Source organism: Macaca mulatta, chromosome 1 (genome assembly GCF_049350105.2).
Source record: "Macaca mulatta isolate MMU2019108-1 chromosome 1, T2T-MMU8v2.0, whole genome shotgun sequence".
Taxonomy (NCBI): Eukaryota; Metazoa; Chordata; class Mammalia; order Primates; family Cercopithecidae; genus Macaca; species Macaca mulatta.
In genome coordinates, this window is record NC_133406.1 from 80,394,493 (window position 1) to 80,417,160 (window position 22,668).

The following is a 22,668-nucleotide window of genomic DNA, read 5'->3' on the forward strand; positions in this document are numbered from 1 at the left end:
TTTGGGAGGCCAAGGCAGGTGGATCACAAGGTCAGGAGTTCAAGACCAGCCTGGCCAGCATAGTGAAACCCCATTTCTACTAAAAATAGAAAAAATTAGTTGGGCATGGTGGCGTATGCCCGTAGTCCCAGCTACTCAGGAGGCTGAGGCAGGAGAATTGCTTGAACCCAGCAGGTGAAGGTTGCAGTGAGCCAAGATTGTGCCACTGCACTCCAGCCTGGGTGACAGAGCAAGACTCTGTCTCAAAAAAAAAAAAAAAAAGAAAAAAGAAAAAGAAATTAGCCGGGGTGTGGTGGCGGGTGCCTGTAATCCCAGCGACTTGGGAGGCTGAGGCAGGAGAATCGCTTGAACCCAGAAGGTAGAGGTTGCAGTGAGCAGAGACCACGCTATTGCACTCCAGCCTGGGCAACAAGCGTGAAACTCCACTGCAAAAAATAATAATAAAATAAATATAAAATAAAATAAAAATGTGTTTTCCTTTGTTCACATCCCTTGCACATAACAGGTTTTGATAAATATTTGTTGAATGAATAAATGCAGAACATGAGTCCCAAACTCACACAGCCCCAAACCCAAACAGGCATGAACCAAAGCGTAAGTCCGTGGGGACATTTGGCACTTAAGCTAACTCTCCTTTCAGCGTTTTCCATGGTTCTGGTCCACCTTGAATTTCCTTACTGGCAAAAGCTTCCATTTGAAATGCAGATGAAGTCCAAGTTTCTTCTTGTTCCAGATGTGCTGCTACAGAGGGCGCCCTACCTGGCTGCCCAACTGATCGCTAGAAACAGCACTGGCCAGGGTATCATCAAGAAGGGACAGTGAATCTAGGCCGGGCGCGGTGGCTCAAGCCTGTAATCCCAGCACTATGGGAGGCCGAGACGGGCGGATCACGAGGTCAGGAGATCGAGACCATCCTGGCTAACACGGTGAAACCCCGTCTCTATTAAGAAATACAAAAAACTAGCCGGGCGAGGTGGCGGGCGCCTGTAGTCCCAGCTACTCGGGAGGCTGAGGCCGGAGAATGGCGTGAACCCGGGAGGCGGAGCTTGCAGTGAGCTGAGATCCGGCCACTGCACTCCAGCCTGGGCAACAGAGCGAGACTCCGTCTCAAAAAAAAAAAAAAAAAAAGAAGGGACAGTGAATCTTAGTCTAGCCAAGTCTATACTCACAGTGTTCTGTATTATGAAAGCCCCAAATTGCATTTAAAATACAAACAAAATTGGCCAGGTGTGGTTAATGCCTATAATCCCAGGACTTTGGGAGGCCTCCTGGGAGGCCAGGAGAATCACTTGAGCCCAAAAGTTTGAGACCAGATTGGGCAACATAGTGAGACCCTGTTGCTATAAAAAATTTTTTTTAATTAGCAGGGCGTGGTGGCATGTACCTGTAGTCCTAGTTACTTGGGAGGCTAAGGTGGGAGAATTGCTTGAGCACAGGAGTTCAAGGCTGTGGTGAGCTGTGATCACACCACTGTACTCCAGCCTGAGTGACAGAGGGAGATCCTGTAGATAGGTAGGTAGGCAGATAGATGGATGGATGGAAACATAGATAGATAGATAGATAGATAGATAGATAGATAGATAGATAGATACATACATACATACATACATACATACATACATACATACATAGATACATAGATACATACATAGATACATACATAGATAGATACATAGAGAGATATAGGAGGGAGTAGTCAGAATGATCATCAGCATAGTCCTGCTTTCCTATTTGTACTGTTCAATATTACACCTAGTTGGTCAGGTGCAGTGGCTCATACCTGTAATCCCAACACTTTGGGAGGCTGAGGTGGGTGGATCACTTGAGGCCAGGAGTTCAAGACCAGCCTGGCCAACATAGCAAAACCCTGTCTCTACTAAAAATACAAAAAAAAAAAAAAAATCAGTTGGGTATGGTGGCACACGCCTGTAATCCCAGCTACTCAGGAGGCCAAGGCAGGAGAATCACTTGAACTCGGGAGGCAGAGGCTGCAGTAAGCCGAGATCACACCACTGCACTCCAGCCTGAGTGACAGAGTGGAACTCTGCCTAAAACAAAACAAAAGTATACCTAGTTGAGTGGTGCTTTAAAACATAGATCACACCTATAATCCCAACACTTTGGGAAGCTGAGGTGGGTGGGTGGACGGCTTGAGCCCAGAAGTTTGAAACCAGCCTGGGCAACATAGTGAGACTCTGTCTCTACAAAAAAAAAAAAAAAAAAAAAATTAGCCAGATGTGATGGTGCATGGCTGTGGTCCCAGCTACTCAGGAGGCTGAGGTAGGAGGACTGCTTGAACCCAGCAGTTCAAGTCTGCAATGAGACATGATTGCACCACTGCACTTCAGCCTGGGTGACAGACTGAGACCCTGTCTCAAAATAAATAAAAATTAAAATAAAATAAATGTCATCCATGATTCACTGTTGACTGTGCTATTTCTTCTGGGTTATTTGCTCAAATGTCACAGAATGTCATGGTTCTGGAGGCTTAAGCAGGAGGAGTAACACTGGACTAATTTCAGCCAGTGAATTAACCCCCATTACCTCTCAGAACCATCTAACCCTGGGATATGTAAGAATGAGTGTATTATCTCATTCATGTAGGACCTGAGAGTATTTTCTGATTTTCCCATGACATTTATGTCTCCGTTTTCCCTTTGCCGTGAAAAATATGGAGATCTTATTGTTTTGAGCAGAGTCATTGCAAGATTAGCAGAGAAAGATTGGTGGGCATAATCTGATCAGACAGTGACAGCATGAGTTTCTGATTATTAAAATACGTAACATTTCAGGTGATACTACGTTTTATATATAATCGTATATGTAATTATAGCCAGGCGTGGTGGCTCACGCCTGTAATCCCAGCACTTTGGGAGGCCAAAGTGGGCAGATCACAGGCTCAGGAGTTTGAGATCAGCCTGTCCAACATGGTGAAACCCCGTCCCTACTAAAAAAAAAAAAAAAAAAAAAAAAAATTAGCTGGGCATGGTGGCGTGCGCCTGTAATCCTAGACATTCAGGAGGCTGAGGCAGGAGAATCGCTTGAACCCAGGAGGCGGAGGTTGCAGTGAGCAGAGATTGCACCATTGCACTCCAGCCTGGGTGACAGAGAAGACTCCGTCTCTCTCTCTCTCTCTCTCTCTCTCTCTCTCTCTCTCTCTATATATATATATATATATATATATATATGTATGTATGTAATTATATAATAATCACACAATAATTTTACAAAGATGTCTTGGTGTCAATTCAGTAAATACATACTATTTTGTGCGAAATATTATGCTGGAAGAGAAATGTGTAACAGAAAACTGACATATAAAACAAACTTTTTCAAGGAGTTTATGCTCTGAGAAAAAGGGATTAAAGTATCCAAATAATACAGGCAGATATAAGATTAAGGTAATAAGGGAGGAACAAACTGCCATTAGGGATCCCAAGGATGGAGAGATGATATTTGGCTGCAGGGGATTAAGAATATCATAATGAAAGTTGAGTAGAGCTTTTAGATAAGTTACGGATGGAAAAGAACAGAAAACACATTTTCACTGAACGTTAGGTGAGCTTATGAAATAACTCTGAAACTATAAGCTAGGACCAGAGTATCTGAAATCACTTCAGTTTCCACTTTTGAAGCAAACATAATCCTTTAAAAAATTAGCTAGGGCTGCTGTAACACAGCCATAAACTTGGTGGCTTAAACAACAGAAATTTATTGTCTCACAGCTCTGGAGCCCAGAAGTCTGAGATTAAGATGTTGTCAGGGTTGGTTCCTTCTGAAGGCCGCAAGGGACACTGCTCCATGCCTGATCCCTAACTTGGTGGGGTCTGCCAGCGATCTTGCATTCCCGGACTGTGGACACATCACCCCAAGCTCTGTCTTCACATTCACATGGTGCTCCTTCTCCCTGTGCGCATTTATGTCCAAATTTCCCCTTTTGATAAGGACACCAGTCATATTGGATTAGTGCCCACCATAATGACTTCATTTTAACATGATTCTCTCTGTAAAAACTATCTCCAAATGAGGTCACATTCTGAGGTACTGGGGGGTAGGACTTCAACCATTCTTTTTTAGGGGACACAATTCAGCCCATAGCAGTAATACACACATTCACGCACACGCACACAGTTTCATATAGCATGTGCCTTTTAACTTTCCCACCCCCCCAAGACAGGGTCTCAGTGTCACCCAGGCTGGAGTGCAGTGGTGCCAGTAGCTAGAACTGTAGGTGTGTGCCACCACACTCAGCTAATTTTTACTTTTTTTTTTTTTTTTGGTAGTGATGGTGGTTTCACCATGTTGCCCAGGCTGGTCTTGAATTCCTGGGCTCAAGAGATCCACTCCCCTCAGCCTCCCAAAGTGCTGGGATTACAGGCGTGAGCCACCACGCCCAATGCAAGTGTCTTTTAAAAAGTGATGTTGAGAGTCAGGTGTTTATCCTAAATCAGGTCATGGAACATAACAGAAAAAAATATAAAAAGAAATGTTCTAGCTCAGTAGCTTCTCACATAGTTTACTGATGTAACAATCTGCCTTCAGACTCCCTCTCTCACAGTCTAAAGATGAACAGGTTGTACCTGAGATTAGAGAAAGTATAACAACTCATTTGTACGAAGCATTACAGTTTAGAAAGTATTTTCTCACACTGCATTTCATTTGATCTTCAATTCTCTCAAGACAATTAAGTCAGCAAGGTAGATATCACATTACCAGCAAGCATATGAATGAATGAAGTCCAAGAGGGGTTCAGTGAAATATTTTAGGGCCCCACTTTAGATGAATACAGATGGCAACACAATTCAGGTGTTCTGAATTACAGCCCAGATATTTTTCATTCCATCATGATGTACCCAAAAAGAATGAAAGTACAGTTATCACTTTTATTTGTCCTTCATTTGGAAAAATTTGTCTCGGATGCAGCCTACTGAAGAGTGTATTGACTGATGATTCAGTTCCGTTGATAAGATTATCTGGGAGTTCTTGGTATAGGCATGAGGGGAGTTGTAATTAAATAACTGGCAGTGGTATCACTATGGGACTGATGGGCAGAAACAAAGAGCTGCCTCTACTCGCTGAGCTAAAGGCTACCTTCATAACTATGAAAACAACATAGAAGTCGGCTCCGCATTTTTTGTGGGACTGAGTCGACTCTTACTTGGTGGCAGATTGGTTTAGAAGCATGAATCTTGGATTGACTTATTCAGATATTAGTCATATTATTTGTAGACCATCCATCAAAGGTCTTGCTTGTTTCCTTTTGGAATATTTAAAATACAAAGATTCTAATTCAATCCAGCAGAAAAAGCCCTTGTGCTGTAAATACAGGTAAATAACTGGGTCCAAAAGGCCACACTTCTCTGTTTTTTTCTTAATTTTTGTTGCTTTTCCTTTTTCAAAAATGTTAACATAAAACAATGTTTCTATTTATTGAGAAAAAACATTTGCCAAGAACCATGTTCAGCACTTTATATCAACCTTTCCAGACCATCCCATTTTACAGAATAACGGTAAGGCCCAGTTAGCTGGGGGGCTTCAGCCACGCTGGAATTTGAACCCAGACCTTTCTGACTCCATAGAACATTTTTATTTCTTTCTATGAGGGGAGGTAGGAAGGGAATGGGGTGTTGACAGCTTTATAGAGATGTAATTCACATTCCATATAATTAATCAGCTAGGGGCGAATAATCCAAAATACAGAAAGAACTCATATAACTCAATAACAAAAATATAATTCAATTTTAAAAATGGGCAAAGGACCTACATAGACACTTCTCAAAAGAAATTCGAATAGCTAACAGGTATATGAGTAAGTGCTCAACATCTCCAGTCACGACGGAAATGCTAATCAAACCAGGAGATACAGCCTCACATCTGGTAGAATGAATAGTATCAAACGTCAAAGATAAGCGCTAGTGAGGATGAAAAGAGGAAGCGCTTGTATGCTGCTGGCAGGGATGTAAATTATAGAAAACAATATGGAGCTTCCCCCAAAAAATTGAAAATAGAAAATTCTGGGTATATACCCAAAGGAATTGAAATCAAGATTGCAAAGAGATATCTGCACTCCTATGTTCATTGCAGCATTACTCAATGTCCTTTGGCAGATGAATAAAGATAGGGTTTATAAAAATACAATTAAATATTGCTCAGCCTTATCAAAGGAAGAAATCCTGCCATTCGGAACATGAAGGACATTATGCTGAGCAAAATTAAAATAGGCAAGACCACAGAAAGAGAAATACTGCATGATCATCTCACTTGCATGTGAAATCTGAGTCAAATCCATAGAAGCAGAGGGTAAGATGGTTGCCAGGGGCTGAGGGAAGGGGGAAATGGAGTGATATTGGTCAAATGGTACAAAGTTTCAGTGATACATGATTTCTGGAGATCCAATGTACAGCACGGTGATGACAGCTCAGTACTGTATTACATACTTGTAATTTGTTAAGATCTTAAATCTTCTCATCACACATACATACACAATACATACACAATGGTAATTATGTAGAGATAATGAAGATATTAATTAGCTTGACTGTAGTGATCATTTCAGAATGCATATCAAAACATCAGGTTGTGCATCCTAAATCTATTTCAGAGGTTCAGAGGTTTCAAGGAGAAAACAAGACTTTAAATTATCTGTATTTAGTTACTGCTAAAGTGTCTTAAAGTAGTAGTGATGAATAGTTATAAGTAGCAACCATATAAGCAAGCAGTCCTGTCAGACTGTTCCAGCACAGTATTTCAGCTCACTGCTTATATACAGGTGGTAGGGTTCATGTAGATCAAAATCACATCAAACTTGCTCAAAAGTTACATTCAAGCAGAATCTCATCAAGGTTTAGGTGTAAGAGTACATCTGGTTATGGATTACAGAAGCATAATCACTAATCCTATCAGACTTTATCTCATGTGTAGGAAAAGGCAAGGACTGGGGTCACTTAAGGAATATAGTGACTCAGGCAAGAGACGTAGGGGTGCCCTGTGCTTTATGCTATTTTGTCTTCAAGGCATCTTTCCAGAGAGTTGCATGTCGTCACAGGGTCAGGGGCTTTGTGAAATGACGCTGGCAGGCAGAAATGAGCAGACCTGGGTTCTTACCTTTGCTGCTTTGTCTCACTCCACCTGGCTCAGCGCTCGGCATGTAGTCAACACCGACTGCAGTGGGAGGCCATACAGATACTATGTGAGAGTGTGATCTTTGGAACCACATTGATTGGGTTAGCATCCTGGTGCCAACACCTATGAGCTGTGACCTTGGCAAGTTACTTCATCTCCAATGACCTCATTTTCTTTATTGGTAAAATAGGGATAATTCACAGGACTGTGGTGGTTTTACAATGAAAGGTAAAGCCCAAAGTACTTGATGAATTTTAGCTATTACTGTTATTCATGGAAGCAGCTTAAACATCAGTGCACCTAAAAAAAGTTTCACAGGTGAATTGCACTAACAATTAGATAAGAACATTTGATGTAAAAATGTTGAGACAGCTTTGTATGGAAACCAAGAACATATCTACTCATTTCTTTATTCTCACCTCCATTTTCTTAGAGATCAAAAGAAATCATAATCCTATTTTATTGCTTTTGACGAAAAGTTTCAGGAAGCAGATCTTGGCCTATGCTTTCAGATGTTTTCCACATACTTTGGGAATTTCACTGCTAGAGTATTAGTCTTATACAGAACTCCTACACAACCGAATCATGGACTCGCAGCAGTAAAGCTACCCTATTTATGTTAAAAGTTAAACTTGGTTTATTTTGGCTCTGTGGAATGCCTACTCATTTTACATGTACTTTCTAAGTACTTCTTTATTGATAGACCTTTCTTACGAAGTAATATTGAAATATAAACTATTCACAAAGCACAATTTGTCCCCTAATCTTCTTGCAGATGGTTTAGAATTAGTAGGAATATAAGCCAATGGGAAACGTGTGTCTCACCATCTAACTATTAGACTTGCTCTGAAGTTAGTGAGTTTTCATGGAACTCAATTACTAGTTATCCCAGCAGTAAATGTAAAAGCTGACATTTCTGAAGAAGCACTTATTCTACCAATTATCCCAACATATTATAAAGCTCAGCCCATAAACCAGGAAACTTGCTGTTGGCTTCTGGCTAGGTTTTCCCAGTGGGTTTACTGTGTGACTCAGGGATACTATTCCACTGGCGAGTTTCCTCCACTGTCCAGCTACATACCGCTGCATCCTAGTTTCCAAGAGAAAAAGGAGAGGGGACGCATGAGTTCTTTTTCTCCGAGACGGAGTCTCGCTCTGTTGCCAGGCTGGAGTGCAGTGACACTATCTCAGCTCGCTGCAGCCTCCACTGGTTCAAGCAATTCTCCTGCCTCAGCCTCCTGAATAGCTAGGACTACAGGTGCACACCACCAAGACTAATTTTTTTTTTTGGTATTTTTAGTAGAGAAAGGGTTTCACCATGTTGGCCAGGATGGTCTCAATCTCTTGACCTCGCGATCATAGACTGCTGTGCCAGGCACCAAAAAGCCGAGAGCCTTTTGAAGTGAGGCCAATGCCAACTGAAAAGAGCGAGCCCTCCCTACTGCTACAACCCAAATTAGTCCTCTAGAGCAAAAGGTCTCTCTCTAGCAGGAGGTTATTTTGCCCCAAACTGTCATGTCTTTATACTGAAAAAGAAGAGTTTCTTTTTTTTTTCTTTTTGAGACAGAGTTTAGTTCTGTGGCCCAGGCAGGAGTGCAGTGGTGCGATCTTAGCTCACTGCAACCTCCGCCCAATCGATTCTCCTGCCTCAGCCTCCTGAGTAGCTGGGATTACAAGTGCCTGCCACCACGCCCAGCTAATTTTTGTATTTTTAGTAGACACAGGGTTTCACTGTGTTAGCCAGGCTGTTCTCAAACTCCTGACCTCATGATCCACCCAACTAGGCCTCCCAAAGTGCTGGGATTATAGGCGTGAGCCACCGCACCTGGCCGAGAAAGAGTGTTTTCTAAATCCTTCTCTCTTTTCAAAATTCCTCAACAGAACTCATCACCACTATATTTCTTCATGGTAGTATACCTAAAATTGATTAATTAGCATATAAAAGAATATAAATTCATTTCACAGCACCACAAGTTATAGTTTATTACACAATAGCCAGAGGCAAAGTATTTGCAAACAATAACTGCTGTAGAACTATATTCTCTAATATTTTGTCATTTCAAGAATTATTCTTTAACAAATGTAACATTTAACATTACAAAAAAGAAAACAGACAAAGTTACAAAGAGCAAAGGCAGTAATACTGTTTCTCTAGCTATAAATAATACAAAAATATAAAAATATATAAAAATAAGTTTTTTGTAGTAATATAAGCTTAATACATAACACATAACTATATAAACACATTCAATAACTATCTACTGAGCTACTTACTGTGTAGCTACTACTGTGAAATAACTAAAATTCAGTATGAGAGTCTTGGATTTACAATACTGTATTTTTTCACAGATCTCTTCATCCGCTTAATTTTCTTCCCTAAGATTTGGTGATCTTGCTTTAAAATATACCGAAAATATCTACAACCTAAAAAGTAAAGCAAAATAAAAAGTTTTAATACTCATCACATTTTCACATTTTTCAAGTATATTTCTACATTTTTAAATTTTTGCTTTAAGTTTAGCACACTAATGACTATGAAAATAGATTTATTTGTATTATCAATATGTCCTAAGCATATTCTCAGCTGTGCCCAATGAAATATATTTCTTCCTATATACAAAATGTATTTGCATTACCAATATGGCGAAAGTATATTCTCAACTGTGCCCAATGAAATATATTTCTTCCCATACACAAAGATGTTTGTAATCCATCATAATTAAAGCATAGACTTTAGCTTGTTTTCTACCCTTCCTCCTACACCCTAGTGATGGTGATAGGTATATTATATACAGTCACATATTAAATGAGCCTTCTGCAAAAGCACATTTGTACAGCTTCCTTCTCAATGTTAGCTTGTAAATCAGTCAAAGTTATATTCATAACAGTAAGAAAGTTCTCTGTAGAAAATCTTGGTGTGAAGGATTAGCATAAACAAATCATAGGTTAGAAATGGTCAAACATTATCTATTCATTCTAGCCATGTAGCGAGCAGCAAGGTGGAGACCACGTAGCTCTGACGGAGGGGCCTCATGCTCATTAGAAGTTCCACCTGCTCTTCATAGTCTTACAACACACAGGACTGTCAAGCATTTGTCAAATATTTCAGACAAATGAATCATATTTCCGTAAGAAAAACGTAAACTGGATATTGAGGATTTTTAGAGTTGGTAAATGAATAAGACCATAAATCACATAAGAAACATTAATTTCATTACAGTTTCAGCTTGTATGCATCCATCTTACCTGAGAAAATGCAAGGACATATACTGTATCTATAGTAACCATTTTTTATTATTCCTGAAACTAGTATGCCAGAATTGCTAACATTTTTGTTTTGTTGTTTTTCCTGAGATGGGGTCTCACTATGTGACACAAACTGGTCTCAAACTCCTGGGTTCAACCAATCCTCCCACCTCAGCCTCCCAAGTAGCCAGGATTATAGGCGCACTGCATGCCACCACACCCAGCTAGTAACATTTTACTAGCTGGGAAGCAGTGGTGTCTGTAGTATCACCAAAATAATTTGTGTTTCTAAACATATCATACTACCTTAGTAAAAAACAAAATATTTTGCACACAAATTTTTGCCTGTACCTATATAGAAATCTGGAAAGAACTTCGTTCCCACCCTAACATAGAGAAAAAGCTTTAAAAACTACAAATATTAACTCTCAAGTCCATGAGAGCTGAAGTCACAGTGCAACCAAGTAACTTCAATCCCAACAAAGAAAGGCCCCTCCAAGGAGAAATGGGCCTGGCTTGCTTTTAGCGAGACATGGAAAGAAAGAGAGCCATCATACCCCACTCTAAGCACAAGGCAAAGGCAGACCATGCCTAGAATTTGAATCCTATAAAGTAAGGTTGGTAACCAGAGCAAGAAGCAAGCCCAACTTAACTAATGAATAGACTCACTTAACCCCACACTAACAGCCTGAGAGGAGATGTGGCTCTTGCGGGAGTAACTGATGCCTCATATTTGTAGAGCACTTTAGAAATTACGAAGCACTTTGATGTGATGTTCACATGATACTTACAACAATAAGACGGGTGTTACAATGCCCACTTCACAGAAAAGGCTCCTAAAAGTTAATTGCTTGATCTAAGTTACATAGCAAGTGAGTGAGAGAATTGGAAAATTAACCCAGATCTTTCCTTTTTTTTTTTTTTTTTTGGAGTCTCGCTCTGTCACCCAGGCTGGAGTGCAGTGGCATGTTCTTGGCTCACTGCAACCTCCACCTCCCGTAACCCAGATCCTTCTACTCTGCTGAAAGAGACCTGTTGATAATTGTGCTAGATGCCTCTCTACTCATAAAGTAGTAGAAAAATGACAATCCAAATCACCTTTCTGTTCCTTGTCATGAGTGTATCAGAGAATTTTTATTTTCTTCTTAATCAACATTTTATTACATTCACTGAGACTACTAATTCCAAAATAACAGAAACTATATTCAAAAATGAATTGGAGAATCTCTTCAGGACACCTTAAGCTCCCTAGCAACGGACTGCTTACTAGTGGTCACTGTAAGATTTATTTTCTTCGTTTCTGGACATACTCTGTGATAGTTTCATTTCGGTACTGGCCACCTTTTCAATATTTCAGTGGTAGAAAGCAGGTAAGAGTTTTACCACCCAAAATATTTCTTTTCTTTGAAGAAAAAATCAATATTCCTTTTCTTTGAAGATAATTTTTTTCATATGCTAGTAGAAGGTATTCTTTTTCTTAAGTGGAAGAAATGTTTCGTGCTTACAAAAATAGACAAGTAAATATTGGTATAATATGAAGCTATTAAAGAACAGTGAGGTCAATAAAGAATATTTTGATACTTGAAAATATCAGTAAACTTTCTATAAAACAAGGCTAAATGGTCAATTCTTGTGAAAAGTTTGTATCATGTATCTTAATGCCCCCTAACAACACTCAAGTCAGGAGATGAAAACCATTCATAATCAATGATATGAAATCACTGCTTCTAATCTAAGCACGTGACCTGATCCCAACTCAGGATTCACTCTTCCATTAAGCAGTTATGTCTTAAGCACCCAGTATTTTTAGGTACCACATTAGGTAAGCTCTAAATGAATTATTCCAAAATCAGCCAAAAGCTATGTCTAGATAAAACGAAAACAAAAACATGTACCTTTTCCTAACAGTAATCCAGCCACAAAAGCTTTCTCACAGGCCAAAGCTGTATCTTCCTTCCAATCACTTTTTGCCCAAAAGTAGCTGAAATGAAAGTTTGGCCACCAGTTTTTCCTGGAGTTCCACTCGTCTTGAACCCACGCAAGGTGGTTTCTGGAAAAGAAAAATGTCAAAAGAGAGGGTCAATGATGTGAACAAATCTATATTACCAGAATTTAGACTTAGAGTCTACAGAAAGATGACAAGGAAGATGTTTCCAAGCTAAATTCTGAATATGGCCAAGGCATAACACATGATTGGCAACAACAGGAAAGCAAATCCTTTTTTGTTCTCTTCTATCTCCATATCCCATTTTCCATTTCACTAAACAGACAGTTTAGCACAGTGTCTTCGAGTCTGTGCTAAGACTCAAAGCCAGACTCCTGGATTCAAATATCAGCTCTTCCATTTACTATGTATGTGATCCTGGGCAAGTTGCTGAACCTCTCTGAGCTTCAGTGCCCTTGAGGACATTAGCAGTACTGATCTCATAGGACTGTTATTAAGATTAAACTATTCCAGTAGTAGGGTACAGCAGGTCTTATATAAAGCTCTTTGCATAGTGTCTGGTACATAGTAAATATTCAGTCAACATTATTTATTACTATTACTTAAGTAAAAGCTTACTTAAAATTATATGCTGCCATGAATGACTATGCAAATTAAGATGCCCTTATTATACAAATACATGAACAAATAGGTTAAACTGTTAAGTGCAGGCAATCCTATGTGTCAGTGAATAATTTATTCATTGCATATATTTAAGATATACAACATGTTTTATATACATAAACTTTTTTGTGTGGTGGGAACACCTGAACTCTACTCATAGTAAATTTCCTATACGCAATACAATATTAACTACAGTCTGTGTTGCACATTAGATCTCTATAATTTAATTGAGCAAATGTTTATTGGCACCCATGTGCCCCCTATGGTAGAACAAACAGCAGTTCGAAAAAATGAGCCTCTTTGCTTTCAAGGACCTTATAATCTAGTAGTTTATTCAGTGCTTGAGATTTAGAAAATGGTTTACAGTGAGTGTGTCAACATATGACACCAAAACCATTTTATAAACAGCACTGTCCCATCAAGACAAGTCAGATCTGAAGCCTGAAACAAGTTCCAACTGATACTGAATTGCCTAACAACTCAACTGGATATAATAAATATATGAAACAATTTTGTGATATCCCTTCTTCTCACACACTAAGTAAAAATAACAGGAAATTCATTTTCCTTTACTCAAAATATGACACTAATAATATTATAATCAGAGGTACACTTTTAGATACCCAGGTCACAATGGATTTAATGAGTACTTGTTGAATGAATAGTGTATGATGATCTTGTGAGGTCCTAAAAATACTCACTGAAAAAATGATCAAACACAGGTAGGAGGAAAGGTGCTTCCCATGTGATCTTACAAGTTAATGACGCACAAATCACGAGTCATTAGCAAAGAGTGATCCCTGCTAGTCTTTATTTCCAACTGGAAAACACATACATAGTCCTTAGCAAGCAGCAGTGCTAAGCACAGGATTTATTTTGATGGCATAAAAAAAATTGATAGAATTTTTGTATGTTCCCCTTATGACTCTGTATTTCTTTGCTTCAGAAGAAAATGTACTCAGAAAACAGCTAAAGACACAGTTCAAAAAAATCCAAAAACATAAGTAAAGATCTTTAAAAATTGACAGATATTAGCTAAAATATTGGGAAATATTATTTATGATGACCTAGTAATAAATACTGTATGTTTCTTACCCCATTAAGGTCTTTTTCAGACATTTTGCCAAGTATTTCCAAGCAGTTATATTCTTAGTGCATCCGGCAAAATCTAAGACTCCAAATAATACCTCCAACCCCAGTTTATGGTGTTCTTCTTTTTCTGCAATGGTTGTAACAATTCAAGTTTACATAAGGTATTGAAATGTACAAAGCTAAAATATACATGTATATATTTTATCAACTGTATATATACTTTACATATATGTTGTTGATAAAATACTGAATCACAAGCCTTCTGGTTAACAGTTTTTAAAAATTCATTATGCTTTTACTCCTGCAATGAATCTGAAAAACTCAGTAAAACTTCCTGCTAATGAGGTAATGGTGGTGAGTCTGATCTCAATGTGGGTTACACTCCTCTACTGAGAACATTACTTAAAGTACCTGCCCTGTTTGGGAATTTTATACATGTTATTTTATATTCAGAGAGGAACCCAGGCAGTCCTAGGACAAGTTTGGGCTTAGCCAACTTATTTCCTTCTATGGTGTGCTGAAATCTAGTAGGGATTAAAATAGAGTGAATTATATAAAATTGAGCCATTTCTCTTTTGCAAACTACTGCCTTCACCTTGTATGACAGGAGTAGGCAAACTTTTTCTATAACGGCCCAGATAGTAAATATTTTAAGCTTTGCAAGGCATACAGTCTCTGTCACAACTACACAGTTCTGTCACTATAGTGCAAAAGTAGCCGCAGGCAATACATAAACAGATGGACATCAACAGAACTTGATTTATAAAATCAGGCAAGGGGTGGATTTAGCTGATGGGCCATAGTTTCCTGGTCCCTAGTCTGTAGCTTGTCTACAAAAGGTAAAAAACAAAATTTATTTATTACCTGATTTTCTAAGTAATGTATGGAATTCCAACATCAATTTATGAGATGGTACAATCTGATACAAAATCTGAAAGAAAGAACAGTCTTGTAATTTTTACATACTTGTAAAAGCATTTCTCAGATTTCAGCTTACTTTCAAAATAAAGTTTTTACTATCTAATATGCTCTCCATAAATTTATTAAGTATTTTTAAACTACCTTGCTTTTTATCTAGTTTCAATCTAAGCATAGAAAAGTATTCTCTGTAAAGCTGGGTTGTTTTTTTTTTTTTTAAAGTCCCTGCTAACAAGACAGTCAGGAGAATCGAGGGAAATAGGCAGGGACTTTTTATTTGCTCCTTATATACATCTATATTGTTTACCATGCTCAACAACTTAAAACAATTTATTTCAGAAGCCAGGACTGAAGGAAAAAAAGAAAAAAATCAATTACCACAGAGAAAATATACTTATTTACTAAACAGAAGAGATCACAGAATATTTATATAAAGCAAAAAAACTAAAAAGGCTGGGAGTTAATTTCACAGATTGTGCTCAGGAACAGTTTACTAAGGGTATATGAGTAAATATTTTAACAAACTTTCACACAATGAAAAAATTTCTCTTTTAAAAAACAGGAAGAACTATTTTTATGAATATTCAAAAAATGGAATTTAAAATAATACTGTATTTTTCATTTTAATACATTTAATTCTAGAATGAATTCATTCTGCTTACTAAAGTACTTTGACCTTACATTGAAATAATTTCCAACAAAATTAAAAGTAAATTTTGTTAATTTCTGTTAATCATTTTCAAAAAGATCAATCAAGATCAATACACCAATATCAGAGAATATTATTGAAATTCGGTTCCTATGAAAGCCACATTTGTCTCATGATTTTATAGAATTCTGTTTATGGCTCAATTCACTTTTCTTTTTTAATTGAAATATAACATGTAGCAGAAGTGTATACAAATCATGGCATCCAGTCAGTTTTCACAAAGTTAAACACTCAGGTAACCAGCACCCAGATCAAATAATAGCACATCACCAGAACGCTAGAAATCCTCCATTAGTTTTGAAAATTTCTTAGTCATGAGCCCTTCAAATGTTAGGGTTTTTAAAAAATTAGTTTGCTTGCTTTTGCCCTGTTCTATTCAGAGGTACTCCACCTCGGACTCCAATGACAAATATGTCAGATCTTTTCACCAATTCACTTGTATGCTCGTTTCTGCACCTTTCATCCTTTTTGTTCTCCATGGTTTAGCCTGGTATTTTCTGTGCAGTTCATTAATCCTCAATTTTGCTATGTTCAATCTGCTATTAAACCCATGTATTGAGATCTTAATTCCAAATACTGTATTTTTCAAAAGGAAAAACAGAATTTCTCTAAATCTATCTTGTCTTGAATATAAATGAGATAAGTATTCAACAGTTATTTTCTGTAGCATTTTTTAAAATCTTTTCAAAAACACCATTAGTGATTGATAACCTGAATGAAAGCACAGTCTTGCTTTTGTTTTAAACACAATCCTTAATATTTTTTAATATAAATGAGCCAAAAGCTATCTTAACAGAGTAAAATAAAAATAGCAACTTCAAAGGTATTGTTTAGTCCAGCCTGGGCAACATAGCAAAAGCCCGTCTCTCCAAATATACAAAAAATTAGCCAGGCATGGTGGCATGTGCCTGTAGTCCCAGCTACTCGAGAGGCTGAGGTGGCAGAATCACCTGAGCCAGGGAGGTGGAGGCTACAGTGAGCCTCACGTGTTCATGCCACTGCACTCCAGCTTGGGCAACAGAGTGAGACCCTGTTTCAAACAACAACAACAGCAAAGGATTATTTAGTAAAACAAAGCCTGGTGAAAAATTTATAAAACATAGTTTTCACATCTGAAGGTTTGATAATGCCAATTTTGATCATGAAAAGTATAAAGATAATCGGCCTTTTAAAAGAAAACAGAGATAAGAACTTTTCTCTGTCATTTCTTTAGGTTGAAAAGGACCTTTGTCTTTCATCCCTAAAATGCCATTATTAAAAACTGAACACAAAATATACAAATAATTCCTATACTTTAACAACAAAAACCAAACAACCCAATTGATAAAAGGGCAGAGGACTTGAACAGACATTTGCCAAAGATGATAAACAAATGGCCAATAAGCACATGAAAAGATACACATCACTAGACATTAGGGAAATGCAAACCAAAACCACAATCAGACACAGAGACCACTTCACACCCACTAGGATAGCGGTCCCCAACCTTTTTGGCACCAGGTACTGGTTTCGTGGAAAACAATTTTCCCACGGACCAGGGTGAGGGTCGAGGATGGTTTCAGGATTGCATTATTTATGCACTTTACATTTACTGTGCACTTTATGTTATTACATTATAATATCTAATGAAATAATTATACAACTCACCATAATGTAGAATCAGTGGGAGCCCTCGCTTTCCTGCAACTGGATGATCCCATCTGGGGGTGATGGGAGACAGTGACAGATCATCAGGCATTAAATTCTCATAAGGAGCATACAACCTAGATCCCTCGCATGTGCAGTTCACAATACGGTTCGGGCTCCTATGAGAATCTAATGCCACCGCTGATCTGACAGGAGGCAGACCTCAGGTAATGCTCACTTGCCTGCCACTCACCTTCTACTGTGTGGCCTGGTTCCTAACAGGCCACAGATACTGGTCATAATGGTCCATGACCCAGGGGTTGGGGATCCCTGTCCTAGGATATCAATGATCAAAAAAGGGGATGGAGAATAGAAGCTGTTAGCCAGGATGTGGAATTGCTGGTGGGAATGTAAAATGTGTAGCTGCTGTGGAAAACAGTTTGACAATTCCTCAAAAAGTTAAAGAATTACCATATAATCCAGCAATTTCACTCCTAAGTACACACCCAAAAGAAGTGAAAGCAGGGACTCAAACAAATACCTGTACACTAATCTTTAGAGCAGTATTATTTATAATAGCCAAACAACAAACACAACCCAAATGTCTACCAAAAAATGAATAGATAAGCAAAATGTTGTGGGTATATAAAATGGAATATTATTCAACCTTAAATAAAAATGGCCATTCTGATATATGCTACAACATGAACCTTGAAAACATCATGCTAAGTGAAATTAGCAAGACACAAAAGGACAAATGTTATATGATTCCAGTTATATGAGGTACTAAAATAATCAAATTCACAAAGATGGAAATTAACATAGAGGTTTTCAGGGGCTGGGAAGAGTGGGCAATGAGTTACTGTTTAATGAATAGTTTCTACTTGGGATAATGAAAACATTCTAGAAATAGACAGTGATGGTGGTTGCACAAAACTGAATGAATGTACTTAATGCCACTAAATTATGTGCTTTAAAAATGATCAAAATGGTAACATTTATTTTTGTATATATTTTCCCACAATTTAAAATGTTAAGCAATATTATGTACAACCACCCCATGAAACACTTAGCGACAAATTTAACAAAAGACATACACTAAAAACTACAAAACAGTTCAGAGATATTAAAAACCTAAATAAATGGAGAGACATGCCATGTTTACACTTTGGAAACCTCAATACTGTTGAGATGTCAATTCTCTCAAACTGATCTATAGATTCAAAATCTCAGCAAGACCTTTTTGTAGCAACAGATAAATTGATTATACAATATACATGGAAAGTTAAAGAACCTAGAAAAGCCAAAAGCAATTTTGAAAAAGAACAAATTTGTATGACTTTCATGATATGATTCCAAGACTTGCTACAGAGCTACAGTAATCATGTTAAGGCCATATGAGATATTTCTACACACTCACTAGAATGGCAATAATTCAAATTTAAAAGACCTACAATACCAACTACTGGCAAGGATGTGAAGAAACTGAATTTTCATATATCGATGTGGAAATATACATCACTAGAACACAACAGACTTCATATACAGCCTACTGGTTTTCAACAAAGTTCCAAAGGTACTAAATGGAGAAAGGAGAGTCTTCAATATAATGCTGGAACAACCATATGGGAAAAAATAAACCTTGATCTTTGCCGCACACTATCCACAAAAAAATAGCTAAAAATCTACCATGACCTAAACATAAAACTATATAACACATCTAGAAAAAAAAAAAAAAGAAGAGAGTCTTCATTATCTTGAGATAGGCAAAGATTTCTTAGACAAAAAGCACTAACCATAAAAGAAAAAAAATGTATAAACTGAACATCAAAATTAGAAGTTTCTACTCTTTGAAAGATACTATTAAGGAAACCAAAAGGCAAGGCACAGAGAGAAAATATTCATAATTCATATTCTTCACAAAGGACTTATATCCAGATTATATAAAAATTTCCAAATCAGTAAGAAGACAATTGATCCCCCCAAAAATAGACTAAGTAGTTGAACACTTGACAAAAGAAGATATAGGAATGGCCAATAGACATATTAAAAGATGCTCGACATCATCAGTCATTAGGGAAATACAATTTAATGCCACGTGAGACACCACTATATACACCCACAAGAGGCTATTATTCAAAAGACCTCCAATACCAAGTGTTGGCACAGATGTGAAGAAACTGAATTTTCATATTGATGTGTGAATGTCAATGGTACAGTCACTTCAGAAAACAGTTGGGCAGTTTCTTAAGAAGTTAGGCACATACTTTCCTTACTACTCTTAGGCAGCAACTCCTCTCTCAGGTAGCTACCCAAGAAACATGAAAATATATGTGTATACACAATCTTGTACATGAATTTTCTCAGCAGCATCATTCACAATAGCCAAAAAGTAAAAATTTACTCAAACGTCCATCAAGTGAATGTATAAAAATGAAATACTATTCAGCAATAACAAATTACTAATATACACAATAACATGGATGCACCTCAAATATGTTATGCTGAGCAAGAGAAGCCATATTAAAATGACTACATAAGAGTCCATTTATATGAAATTCTAGAAGAGATAAAAATTAATCTATAGTGATAATAAGCATATGAGTGATTGTCTGGGGCCATGGGTATGGGGCAAAGGGAAATGAAAGGCATTCTGGAGTGACAGAAATGTTCTCTTATCTTGATTAGAATGGTGGTTCATGAATGTAATGCATCTAAGCATATACTTAAAATAAGTGTGTTTACTCTCTGAAAATTAAATTTCAATAAAGTTGATTTTCAGAAAATATCAGTGCGAACAAGACTTCTGATCCTCTCTCCTCAGTCTCACCCAGGCAGCAGGGGATAGTGTGAATGATACATACATGGAGATGGCAGCTGGAGCGAACTTTCTGTTTATCTCAGTGTACTGTACATTATTGTCATTTTCTGTGGATGCTATAAAAGTTAGAAAGCAATGGCCTAAGAATGTTTTAATGTAGATTCCCAACCCTGTTCAAACATTGAGATAAAAATTCTATACCTTAAGCACACTTATCATTTTTGATCTTGGTGCCTTCTGTCTCTTTAGAAAGTTGTATAAGTAGATATGGGCATTTGGATTTGATGGAAACTTTTCATCATATGCATAATTAGTGAGTACCTCTTGGGCTCCATCTCGATCCCCATAGAATTCCAGCATCTATATAAAATAAATCATAATACCTTAGCTGAATTCTGTAAGACAGCTGTACGAAAGATAATACACAGCATAAGTTTACTGATGGGTATTTTTTAAAAATCACAAAACTGACAGGGTTCCCATTTTTTCCCTATATTTTGTTACCACTAATAAAAAATGCAGCCACCTCAACATAAATTATCTTCCTATAAAAAATAAGAGTCCTCAAAGCAGGGAACACTAATGCTTGAAAATGTGATGCAACTAACCTCAGTGCCCTACATCACTGCAGCCACAAAAGGAGTGCACAAGAATTGTAGTTGCTTTCATTCTGTTCCCATCCTTACACAGGAATTTCCAGGTTATGATTTTGGAGATTATCTTCTGACAACACAATTATCAATTCGCCACTCAATAACTTTCACAAAGCAAATTATTTATTATTCCTGGTGCCTAGCACCAAGGCCCTCAGTCCTTTTACGACGACTCTGGGATGACAGGACATTCTTACGAACTTCCAAAAAGTCATCATTCTTTATCTCATATATTATGACCCACTTTTTCAGATTTTTGTCCTGTTTCCTTCTATATCCCACCAAATCATAAAATATCTTACTGTGTTTCTTTTAAACTCAACAAGAATAAGATTGAATTAACATTTACAACTATACTGCTATTTATTTTATAGATACTTGGCCATGATGGGTTATACAGTGGTGAAAATAAACAAATTCAGACCAAAAACGAGACATAATATTTTTGTTTCCTTTTAAATAATTTTTTCCATTAGTTTCTTTCTGATCAATAAAGATTAGGCATGGAGTCTTTGTAAAGGCTTTTGACAAAATAAAACCAATACATTTTATGAAAATTCTACTTACTTCTACATAACTCTTCACAAAAGGGTCCCAAACTCCAGGAATTTTAATCAATGCAGAAATATTTGCAGATGTCTTCCAGCTGTGGTTGAACACATCCTGGGCTACTGCGTTGTAAGCATAATCATCCTTATCTGCCCAAAGATAAAAGGTTTTTTAACATTCATTAAATATTGAGGACTTCTATTAAAGTAGTAATTTAAAAAGCTACCCGCGAGAAAAACTCAGCTCCTGATAGTTACAACGGTAAATTTCAACAAATATTTAAAGGAAAATACTAATTCTTCACAAATTCTCCCAAAAAAGGACAGAAGAGAATACTTCCTAACTTATTCTAAGCCAGTATTACCATGATACCAAAACCAAACAAAGACAACACAATAAAACTACAGATCAGTGTCTCTTATGAATATAGCTGCAAAAATATTTAACAAAATATTAGCAAACTGAGTCCAGCAACATATAAAAAGCATTATACATCATGTCCAAGTGGGATCTATACTAGGAATGCAAGGTTGGCTTAACATCTGAAAATCAATTAATGCAAATAATAAAATAGAGATCTATTGATCTAAACCAAATCAAAAGAATACAGGACCAAAACCACAAGATAATCACAATAGATGCAGACAAAGCATCTGAAAAAACACAATAACCCTTCATGACAAAAACACTCAACAATGTAGGAATAGAAGGAACTTCCTCAATCTGATAAAGGGCATCTATGAAAAACACATAGCTAACACTGAACTGAATGATAAAAGATTGCATGCTTTCCCCCTAAAATCAGGAATAAGACAATAAGTCTTTTCTCACTACTTTTGTTCATTATATTGGTGGTTCTAGCCAGGACAATTAAGTAAGAACATAACAAAAAGATATCCAAGATTGGAAAGGAAGAAGTAAAACTATCTCTATTTGTAGATGACATGATCTTGTACATAGAAAAATCCTAAGAATCCACTAAAAATTTACTGAACTAATAAATGAGTTCACAAAGGTTGCAGAGTACAAGATCGATACACAATAATCAACTGTGTCTATACACTTCCAATGAACAATCAGAAGATAAAATTAGGAAAACAATGCCATTTGCAAAAGCATCAAAAGTAACAAAATGGGTATAAATTTTACAAAAGAGATGCAAAATTTTACTCTGAAAAGTGATACTGTTGAAAAAAATTTTTAAAGACCTAAATGAATGAAACGACACTCTATGTTCAGTTGAAAGACTTACTATTGTCAAATTGATCTACAGATACATGTAATTCTTACCAAAAACTCAGTTGGCCTTTTTGCATAAGTTGAG

General features: G+C 37.2%; 2 protein-coding genes across 8 annotated transcripts in view; both read right to left on the reverse strand.

Annotated features, from left to right (window-relative positions):
* Positions 1 to 7,201, reverse strand: part of HHIPL2 (HHIP like 2) — a 35,318-nt gene extending 28,117 nt beyond the window's left edge. The window contains exon 1 of the mRNA XM_015115762.3: positions 7,105 to 7,201. The gene's annotated coding sequence lies outside the window, so the exon portion shown is untranslated. The remainder of the gene's footprint in view (positions 1 to 7,104) is intronic.
* The window catches only part of TAF1A (TATA-box binding protein associated factor, RNA polymerase I subunit A), a 35,044-nt gene continuing 17,940 nt past the window's right edge, over positions 5,565 to 22,668 (reverse strand). For 3 of the 7 annotated variants that reach the window (XM_077937872.1, XM_028853498.2, XM_028853501.2), the window contains exons 6-11: positions 21,363 to 21,493; positions 20,344 to 20,502; positions 14,933 to 14,999; positions 14,072 to 14,195; positions 12,264 to 12,418; positions 9,080 to 9,546 (exon numbers count right to left, since the gene is read on the reverse strand). In XM_077937872.1, the coding sequence (XP_077793998.1) occupies positions 9,428 to 9,546; positions 12,264 to 12,418; positions 14,072 to 14,195; positions 14,933 to 14,999; positions 20,344 to 20,502; positions 21,363 to 21,493 (755 nt within the window). In that variant the 3' untranslated portion in view covers positions 9,080 to 9,427. Of the gene's footprint in view, positions 7,162 to 8,682; positions 9,040 to 9,079; positions 9,547 to 12,263; positions 12,419 to 14,071; positions 14,196 to 14,932; positions 15,000 to 20,343; positions 20,503 to 21,362; positions 21,494 to 22,668 lie in introns of those variants that run through there. The other 4 variants (XM_077937855.1, XM_077937863.1, XM_077937858.1 and 1 more) reach the window with 3 other exon arrangements.